Below are 10,770 nucleotides of genomic sequence, written 5' to 3' on the forward strand. Positions count from 1 at the left end.
GGTTTAGGGGCTCATATTGGCACATTTCCATTGTCACATTTGACTACAGTGTTTAGCTGAAAAATTCTACTTTTCGTGTTTCCACCTCCAAGACCCGGCCCAAAAGACTAACTCGGCCATGGCCTTGGTGGACCTGCCCCGACTTGGGGCCAGACCAATGTCGAATTTCCATTTGGGGTTTTTCATGGTGTTTCCCTGGTGTGGAATAAATATACTGAACAAAGATGTTAATGTATTACAGTTCATTTAAGGAAATCAGTCAATTAAAATAATATAATTAGACCCTAATCTATGGATTTCTCATGACTGGGAATACAGATATGCATCTGTTGGTCACAGATGCCTTTAAAAAAAAGTAGGAGCATGGATCAGTAAACCAGTCAGTATCTGGTGTGACCACCATTTGCCTCATGTAGTGCAACACATCTCCTTCGCATAGAGTTGATCAGGCTGTTGATTGTGGCCTATGGAATGTTGTCCCACTCCTATTCTATGGCTGTGTGAAGTTGCTGGATATTGGCGGGAACTGGAACATGCTGTCGTACACGTCGATCCAGAGCATCCCAAACATGCTCAATGGGTGACATGTCTGGTGAGTATGCAGGCCATGGAAGAACTGGGACATTTTCAGCTTCCAGGAATTGTGTACAGATCCTTGCGACATGGGGCTGTGCATTATCATGCTGAAACATGAGGTGATGGCGGTGGATGAATGTCACGACAATGGGCCTCAGGATCTTGTCACGGTATCTCTGTGCATTCAAATTGCCATTGATAAAATGCAATCGTGTTCATTTTCTGTAGCTTATTCCTGCCCATACCATAACCCCACCGCCACCATAGGGCACTCTGTTCTTCTCAATGTTGACATCAGCAAATCGCTCGCCCACACGATGCCATACACGTGGTCTGCGGTTGTTAGGCCGGTTGGACGTACTGCCAAATTCTCCAAAATGACGTATGGTAGAGAAATTAACATTCAATTCTCTGGCAACAGCTCTGGTGGACATTCCTGCAGTCAAGCATGCCAATTGCACGCTCCATCAAAACTTGAAACATCTGTGGCATTGTGTTGTGTGATAAAACTGCATGTTTTAGAGTGGCCTTTTATTGTCCCCAGCACAAGGTGCAACTGTGTGATGATCATGCTGTTTAATCAGCTTCTTGATATGCTACACTTGTCTGGTGGATGGATTATCTTGGCAAAGGAGAAATGCTCACTAACAGGGATGTAAACAAATTTGGGCACAAAATGTGAAGAAATACGTTTTTGTGCCGATGGAACATTTCAGGGATCTTTTATTTCAGCTCATGAAACATGGGACCAACACTTTACATGTTGCGTTTATATTTTTGTTCAGTGTACTTTTGTGCTTCCACCTCCACGGCCCGGCTCCAGTGAGTCATGTAGGGACATATGAAATCTCTTTATATTTTTGCCTGATTCCGTTTAGTTTTTTCCCTAATTCTGTTTTTCAATTGAGGGATGTAAACAAATTTGGGCACAAAATGTGAAGAAATACGTTTTTGTGCCGATGGAACATTTCAGGGATCTTTTATTTCAGCTCATGAAACATGGGACCAACACTTTACATGTTGCGTTTATATTTTTGTTCAGTGTACTTTTGTGCTTCCACCTCCACGGCCCGGCTCCAGTGAGTCATGTAGGGACATATGAAATCTCTTTATATTTTTGCCTGATTCCGTTTAGTTTTTTCCCTAATTCTGTTTTTCAATTGATTTAGTTGATTCTCTACTAAGTTCAACAAATGTTTTAATACTGTTAGATTCCGTTTTATTGACTGGATTCTGTGATTCTGTCCGCGTTCTCCATATGGTGGATTTTATAGGGCCCTAGCCATAGCCTCGGTGGACCTGCTAGCTAACATTAACCTTCTCTCTTATGTAGTGTCCGAGATTTACATTTACTATGTTACCTCTAGTGCATGAGACCAGGCTGGCGAAATACGTCATCATTTTGGGCACCTAGGCGAGTCCATATAGCTGGTTGAACGCGCCCTTTAAAGCGAGGACGTGGACATACCTGAGATCTGCGAGTGTGATATACTGTGATCAAGCGTTAATGTCCTGTCTGTATTGTGTGTCTATAACTACTTTTACAGCATGAGTTCAGAATCGGCCATTCTGTTGGAGACAGTCAACTTCGCTGCTGAAAAGCACCGCAATCAACGACGTAAAGATGCTGAAAAAACCCCATATATCACCCACCCAATAGGTATAGTTGTGACAACACTCTTAACAGAAGCTAGCTAGATAGGTCCTTAGCAATAACTCTCTCTCTACTCGGACTTCAGTGCATGGATATCTGCATTTACATTTGCCGTGTTTACAATTTTGCAGGAGTGGCAAGGATCCTAAGCCATGAAGGTGGGATCACAGACATTGAAGTTTTGCAAGTAAGTGTTTTATGTTTCAGACCGACTCAAAAGACCGGTTTCCACAAGATGGCACAGCCACAAAGTCAAAATTGGCTATGTCATAAAAATGTATTAAACATTTTGTTGCTTTTTGGCCTTGATTTAAGGTTAGGGTTAGGCATAAGGTTAGCAGTGTGGTTAAGGCTTGGTTTAAAATATAATTTAAAGAAAATACATTGTAGAAATAGGCGGGTTTATGACTTTGGCTGTGGTAACCAGTGAAGACTCCAAAATGCCCTCAAAAGTATGTGGACGCCCCTTAAAATGTGTGTATTCGGCTATTTCAGCCTATCCCGTTGTTGACAGGTGTATAGAATCAAGCGCACACAGCCATGCAATCTCCATAGACAAATATTGGCAGTAGAATGGCCTAACTGAAGAGCTCAGTGACTTTCAACGTGTCACTGTCATAGGATGCCACCTTTCCAACAAGTCAGTTCGTCAAATTTCTGCCCTGCTAGAGCTGCCCCGGTCAACTGTAAGTGCTGTTATTGTGAAGTGGAAATGTCTAGGAGCAACAACGGCCCAGCCGCGAAGTGGTAGTCTGTCCTCAGTTGCAACACTCACTACCGAGTTCCAAACTGCCTCTGGAAGCAACGTCAGCACATGAACTGTTCGTTAGGTGCTTCATGAAATGGGTTTCCATGGCCGAGCAGCCACACACAAGTCTAAGATCACCATGCGCAATGCCAAGCATCGGCTGGAGTGGTGTAAAGCTCACCACCATTGGACTCTGGAGCAGTGGAAACGCGTTCTCTGGATTGATGAATCACGCTTCACCATCTGGCAGTCCGACGGACGAATCTAGGTTTGGCAGATGCCAGGAGAACGCTACCTGCCCCAATGTATAGTGCCAACTGTAAAGTCTGGTGGTGGAGGAGGAATAATGGTCTGGGGCTGTTTTTCATGGTTCGGGCTAGGCCCCTTAGTGTATGGGTGGTCCTCTGTAGCTCAGCTGGTAGAGCACGGCGCTTGTAACGCCAGGGTAGTGGGTTCGATCCCCTGGACCACCCATACACAAAAATGTATGCACGCATGACTGTAAGTCGCTTTGGATAAAAGCGTCTGCTAAGTGGCATATTATTATTATTATTATTATTATTATTATTATTATTATTATTATTATTATTCCAGTAAAGGGAAATCTTAATGCTAAAGCATACAATTATATTTTAGATGATTCTGTGCTTCCAACTTTGTTGCAACAGCTTGGGGAAGGCCTGTTCCTGTTTCAGCATGACAATAACCCTGTGCACAAAGCGAGGTCCATACAGAAATGGTTTGTTGAGATTGGTGTGGAAGAACTTGACTGGCCTGCACAGAGCCCTGACCTCAACCCCATCGTATACCTTTGTGATGAATTGGAACGCTGACTGCGAGCCAGGCCTAATCGCCCAACATCAGTGCCTTACCTCACTAATGCTCTTGTGGCTGAATGGAAGCAAGTCCCCACAACAATGTTCCAACATCTAGTGGCAAGCCTTCCCAGAAGAGTGGAGGCTGTTATAGCAGCAAAGGGGGGACCAACTCCATATTAATGTTCCATGATTATGGAATGAGGTGTTCGACGAGCAGGTGTCCACATACTTTTCTTCATGTAGTGTACTTGTTCATGGAGGGCAACATTCTAAATCGTAAATTAAATTTATATGATTAAGTATTGATAGTCAATGGGCAATGTTAAGCTCATTAAAGCATTCAACGTTTGTGTTAACAATAGTTTGTGTTAACAGGAATGAATGGTTTTTCACTGATATTTGTGTATTTTCCAACTGTCTGCAGGCAGCTTTGCTCCATGACACAGTGGAGGACACTGACACCAGCATAGGAGAGCTACAGGCTGTCTTTGGGCAAACGGTGGCACGGCTTGTCCAGGAAGTGACAGACGACAAGGCGCTGTCCAAGGAGGAGACAAAGCGTCAGCAGGTGGAGTACGCACCTCACGCCAGCCACCAGGCCAAATTGGTCAAACTGGCTGACAAACTGTACAACCTAAGGGACATCAACCGCTGCACGCCCACAGGTGATTGTTTTTCTCTCTTTTTTTCTCTGTCTTTATTCAGCCATCTTGATCCAACCAACTGACTAGGCAAATGGCATGTCATAGGCTAGACGCAATGAACTGATACCCTAGCAGGACACTACTCTTTCCTCTTCCTCTCTTTCTTTATCTCTTTCTCTCTCTGGCTTGTTGCTTCTCTTCACTTGCTTCCCTCTCTGGTTGTCTGACTGTCCCTCTCTTTACCCCAAGCCCATATCTTATATTTCTTCTGTGTTGTGGTTGCCAGGTTGGACAGCAGAGCGTGTTCAGGAGTACTTTGTGTGGGCAGCCCAGGTAGTGAGAGGGCTAAGGGGGACCAACCCAGCACTGGAGGGACACCTAGAGGAGCTCTTCAAACAGAGGGGGATCGAGCTTTGACACCTCTCTGCTTCTGACACAGGGTGCCACAACAGAGCAACTGTTGACGCACACTTTTGTAAAGAGTTTAAGACCTTGAGCGAATTGTCTTTGTTAGCTTCTCCATGGAATATACTTTTATATACTCTTAACTCACAAGGAAAAGGTTACTTTGGATTTATTTTTATCGGTGATTTGATTCTTCATTTTAAGTACAGTACTTTGTATACATTGTGTGTAGAACTGGCAAACCAACAATGTCACCTTGAGTTCTCGCTGGATTGAATAAAGCAATGCTATGCACTCGTAAAAGTGAAAATGGTAAAAAATGATTATAATATTTAATGGTGATGCAGAACCTGTAACTACTCTATCATGGCTAATTGCTCCTGTAAGTCGCTCTGGATAAGAGCGTCTGCTAAATAATGTAAATGTAATGACACACTGAACTAAAATACTTTTTTATTGATTTATTGTATGTCATTTATTTTTTAAGTATATAAATGTAGGGGGTTAGGAATCGAATGAGCTAAACATTTGAAACGGCGATATGTGAATTATTCTATAGAAGCCGTTATACCTTGGCTAGTAGAATCGGTCCGAAGCAATTTTTCAATTAACCTGTTCTTGCTTATACTTTGTTCTCGATTCGGAAGAAATGTGTATCTTATAAAATGTCTGTGTTCAGTTGCAGGTGGTTCTCCAAAAACCAGAGAATATTCTGAAAGACATTAAAATACACGTTTTGTATTGTGCGAGAAATGCCTCTTGCGTGTGTAGATATTTTTGGGGCGGTCACATTGTGTGATGCGCTGTCATCTACTCACGCGTGGCCGCGCCGCATAGAAACGGGAAATACAAGATCTATGACAGCTTTAATGGCGAGGGAACTCCTCACTCGGTGCAAAATGTGGATTTTACTATCTTTCTGAATATTCTCTGTTTTTTAGAGAACCACCTTCAACTGAACATGGACATTTATAAGATACACATTTCTTCCGAATTGAGAACAAAATGGTATCGCCAATACCATATTAGTAGAAAAAATCCATGGGGACGTTTTGTATAGGCAAACCTGTAACGCCCAGTAATGGATACCAAAAATATTTGTATACCAGATAATGTAAAATAACCTGTAGCTAGGTTGGCCTATCCATCATCAGAATGTTTCAGCCTGCTGTATTAGCAGTAACTGTTCAAAGTAACGCAATAGGTTTTTTGTTCGTATCCCATACAAATGAGTTGTCCTCAAATTAATTTACTGGCTTAAGCAGGGGGACACGTCTGGCACTGCAGGATTTGAGTTGACGTGTACCTATGATGAAAATTACAGGCCTTTCTCATCTTTTTAAGTGGGAGAACTTGCACAATTGGTGGCTGACTAAATACATTTTTTCCCCACTGTATGTAAACTTCCGACTTCAACTGTATATACCAGGCATTGATCAGGTCATCTTTGGATTATGGGTGCTTTGTATATGGATCGGCTACCAAAACGGTACTATAATACCTGGATAGGATACAGTCAAGGGCCCTGAGATTGTGTGTGGGTTCCTTCAGGACGCCACCTGTTGAGGCATTGCAGGTGGATAGTGTGGAACTCAAATAAAATAAAATAAAATGTTATTGGCCACATGCGCCGAATACAACAGGTGCAGACATTACAGTGAAATGCTTACTTACAGCCCTTAACCAACAGTGCATTTATTTTTAATAAAAAAGTAAAATAAAACAACAACAAAAAAGTGTTGAGAAAAAAAGAGCAGAAGTAAAAAAAATAACTAAGGCTATATATACAGGGGGGTACCGGTGCAGAGTCAATGTGCGGGGGCACCGGCTAGTTGAGGTAGTTGAAGTAATATGTACATGTGGGTAGAGTTAAAGTGACTATGCATAAATAATTAACAGAGTAGCAGCAGCGTAAAAAGATGGGGTGGGGGGGCAGTGCAAATAGTCCGGGTAGCCATGATTAGCTGTTCAGGAGTCTTATGGCTTGGGGGTAGAAGCTGTTGAGAAGTCTTTTGGACCTAGAGAAGTCTTTTGGACCTGCCACTGAGGATAATCAAATCAAATCAAATCAAATTTTATTGGTCACATGCGCCGAATACAACAGGTGCAGACATTGCAGTGAAATGCTTACTTACAGCCCTTAACCAACAGTGCATTTATTTTAAACAAAAAAAGTAAGAATAAAACAACAACAACAAAAAAGTGTTGAGAAAAAAAGAGCAGAAGTAAAATAAAGTGACAGTAGGGAGGCTATATATACAGTAAAATAAAGTGACAGTAGGGAGGCTATATATACAGGGGGGTACCGTTGCAGAGTCAATGTGCGGGGGCACCGGCTAGTTGAGGTAATATGTACATGTGGGTAGAGTTAAAGTGACTATGCATAAATACTTAACAGAGTAGCAGCAGCGTAAAGAGGATGGGGTGGGGGGCAGTGCAAATAGTCCGGGTAGCCATGATTAGCTGTTCAGGAGTCTTATGGCTTGGGGGTAGAAGCTGTTGAGAAGTCTTTTGGACCTAGACTTGGCACTCCGGTACCGCTTGCCGTGCGGTAGCAGAGAGAACAGTCTATGACTAGGGTGGCTGGAGTCTTTGACAATTTTGAGGGCCTTCCTCTGACACCGCCTGGTATAGAGGTCCTGGATGGCAGGGAGCTTTGCCCCAGTGATGTACTGGGCCGTACGCACTACCCTCTGTAGTGCCTTGCGGTCAGAGGCCAAGCAGTTGCCATACCAGGCGGTGATGCAACCAGTCAGGATGCTCTCGATGGTGCAGCTGTATAATTTTTTGAGGATCTGAGGACCCATGCCAAATCTTTTTAGCCTCCTGAGGGGGAATAGGCTTTGTCGTGCCCTCTTCACGACTGTCTTGGTGTGTTTGGACCATGATAGTTCGTTGGTGATGTGGACACCAAGGAACTTGAAGCTCTCAACCTGTTCCATTACAGCCCCGTCGATGAGAATGGGGGCGTGCTCAGTCCTCTTTTTTTTCCTGTAGTCCACAATCATCTCCTTTGTCTTGGTCACGTTGAGGGAGAGGTTGTTGTCCTGGCACCACACGGCCAGATCTCTGACCTCCTCCCTATAGGCTGTCTCATCGTTGTCGGTGATCAGGCCTACCACTGTTGTGTCGTCGGCAAACTTAATGATGGTGTTGGAGTCGTGCCTGGCCATGCAGTCATGGGTGAACAGAGAGTACAGGAGGGGACTGAGCACGCACCCCTGAGGGGCCCCCGTGTTGAGGATCAGTGTGGCAGATGTGTTGTTACCTACCCTTACCACCTGGGGGCGGCCCGTCAGGAAGTCCAGGATCCAGTTGCAGAGGGAGGTGTTTAGTCCCAGGATCCTTAGCTTAGTGATGAGCTTAGAGGGCACTATGGTGTTGAATGCTGAGCTGTAATCAATGAATAGCATTCTCACGTAGGTGTTCCTCTTGTCCAGGTGGGAAAGGGCAGTGTGGAGTGCGATAGAGATTGCATCATCTGTGGATCTGTTGGGGCGGTATGCAAATTGGAGTGGGTCTAGGGTTTCTGGGATTATGCTGTTGATGTGAGCCATGGCCAGTCTTTCAAAGCACTTCATGGCTACAGACGTCAGTGCTACGGGTCGGTAGTCATTTAGGCAGGTTATCTTAGAGTTCTTGGGCACGGGGACTATGGTGGTCTGCTTGAAACATGTTGGTATTACTGACTCAGTCAGGGACATGTTGAAAATGTCAGTGAAGACACTTGCCAGTTGGTCAGCACATGCTCGGAGTACACGTCCTGGTAATCCGTCTGGCCCTGCGGCCTTGTGAATGTTGACCTGCTTAAAAGTCTTAAAAGTCTTAAAAGTCTTAAAAGTCTAAGGTGGGACAAACTTGTGTTAGCGTACTGGGCGAGGTTGAAAGGGAGTTCAGAAGGACATCCTACAGTCACAGCAACTGGGAAATGCTGGGAGTGAGGAGTTGGTAAGCAGAGGGCGTACGGGTGGACAATCGGATAGAATGTGGTAGAGTATGGACTGGGGGAGAGAGAGATAGGGCCGGCAATTGCATTGGGGAACGTTCCTCCGTGGCTGTTTCTGAAACCAAGTGTAGATGTGGGCATGATTGAGGGCAGGAGAGAATGGGGTGAGGGCGTGAGACGGTGTGTGGAGAGATGTATAGATTACATTTCATTACATTTTCGTCATTTAGCAGACGCTCTTATCCAGAGCGACTTACAAATTGGTGCATTCACCTTATGATAGCCAGTGGGACAACCACTTTACAATATATATTTTAAAAAATGATTACTTTTATCCTATCCCAGGTATTCCTTAAAGAGGTGGGGTTTCAAGTGTCTCCGGAAGGTGGTGAGTGACTCCGCTGTCCTGGCGTCATGAGGGAGCTTGTTCCACCATTGGGGTGCCAGAGCAGCGAACAGTTTTGACTGGGCTGAGCGGGAACTGTGCTTCCGCAGAGGTAGGGGGGCCAGCAGTCCAGAGGTGGATGAACGCAATGCCCTCGTTTGGGTGTAGGGACTGATCAGAGCCTGAAGGTACGGAGGTGCCATTCCCCTCACAGCTCCGTAGGCAAGCACCATGGTCTTGTAGCAGATGCAGGCTTCAACTGGAAGCCAGTGGAGTGTACGGAGGAGCGGGGTGACGTGAGAGAACTTGGGAAGGTTGAACACCAGACGGGCTGAGTTGTAGGGGTTTAATGGTACAGGCAGGGAGCCCAGCCAACAGCGAGTTGCAGTAATCCAGACGGGAGATGACAAGTGCCTGGATTAGGACCTGTGCCACTTCCTGTGTAAGGTAGGGTCGAATGTTGTAGAGCATGAACTTACAGGATCGGGTCACCGCTGTGATGTTAGCGGAGAATGACAGGGTGTTGTCCAGGGTCACGCCAAGGTTCTTTGCACTCTGGGAGGAGGACACAATGGAGTTGTCAACCGTGATGGCGAGATCATGGAGCGGGCAGTCCTTCCCCGGGAGGAAGAGCAGCTCCGTCTTGCCGAGGTTCAGCTTGAGGTGGTGATCCGTCATCCACACTGATATGTCTGCCAGACATGCAGAGATGCGATTCGCCACCTGGTTATCAGAAGGGGGAAAGGAGAAGATTAATTGTGTGTCGTCTGCGTAGCAATGATAGGAGAGACCATGTGAGGATATGACAGAGCCAAGTGACTTGGTGTATAGAGAGAATAGGAGAGGGCCTAGAACTGAGCCCTGGGGGACACCAGTGGTGAGAGCACGTGGTGCGGAGACAGATTCTCGCCACGCCACCTGGTAGGAGCGACCTGTGAGGTAGGACGCAATCCAAGAGTGAGCTGCGCCGGAGATGCCCAATTCGGAGAGGGTGGAGAGGAGGATCTGTTGGTTCACAGTATCAAAGTATCAAAGGCAGCAGATAGGTCTAGAAGGATGAGAGCAGAGGAGAGAGAGTCAGCTTTAGCAGTGCGGAGAGCCTCCGTGACACAGAGAAGAGCAGTCTCAGTTGAATGACCAGTCTTGAAACCTGACTGGTAGATAATTGGTTTTATTACTTTTTAGGGATATATACAGATGGTTCAAAGGTTCCAGTCAGTGGTAGTGTGGGGGCAGAGGTGTATATCCCAGATTTCAATGTTAGATCAGCAGTTAACTGATTAGGTGCCAGTGTATGCGGCCGAGTTGATGGTTCCCGCCCATGTGGGTGTGGAGGGGTAATGAGAAGGCAGATGTGGTGGCTAAGAGTGCTGTGAGGAGAGAGGGGGTAGATATTCAGGTCCCGCTGGGCCGCAGGGAAGTAAGGTCCTTGATCTGAGCAAAAGGGCTCGATCTTTGACAAAGGGAGTATGATGCTAGTAGTAAGGGTAGGGAATTTTACCGCGTGCACCGGTCAGGAAAGGAAGAGGTGGGGAGTATGGGATGTAGGAGAGAGGAAGTTGTGTGGAGTAGACTACGGTTTGGGCACACAGGT

General features: G+C 45.6%; 1 protein-coding gene across 1 annotated transcript; it reads left to right on the top strand.

Annotated features, from left to right (window-relative positions):
• Positions 1 to 2,006: 2,006 nt before the first annotated feature.
• Positions 2,007 to 5,305, top strand: LOC121582989 (guanosine-3',5'-bis(diphosphate) 3'-pyrophosphohydrolase MESH1-like). Its single transcript, XM_041899191.2, has 4 exons — positions 2,007 to 2,236; positions 2,362 to 2,417; positions 4,221 to 4,461; positions 4,727 to 5,305. The coding sequence occupies exons 1-4, from the start codon at positions 2,125 to 2,127 to the stop codon at positions 4,855 to 4,857; spliced, it is 540 nt and encodes a 179-aa protein (XP_041755125.2). The 5' UTR covers positions 2,007 to 2,124; the 3' UTR covers positions 4,858 to 5,305.
• The last annotated feature ends 5,465 nt before the right edge of the window (positions 5,306 to 10,770 follow it).

This window comes from Coregonus clupeaformis, chromosome 30 (genome assembly GCF_020615455.1).
Source record: "Coregonus clupeaformis isolate EN_2021a chromosome 30, ASM2061545v1, whole genome shotgun sequence".
Taxonomy (NCBI): Eukaryota; Metazoa; Chordata; class Actinopteri; order Salmoniformes; family Salmonidae; genus Coregonus; species Coregonus clupeaformis.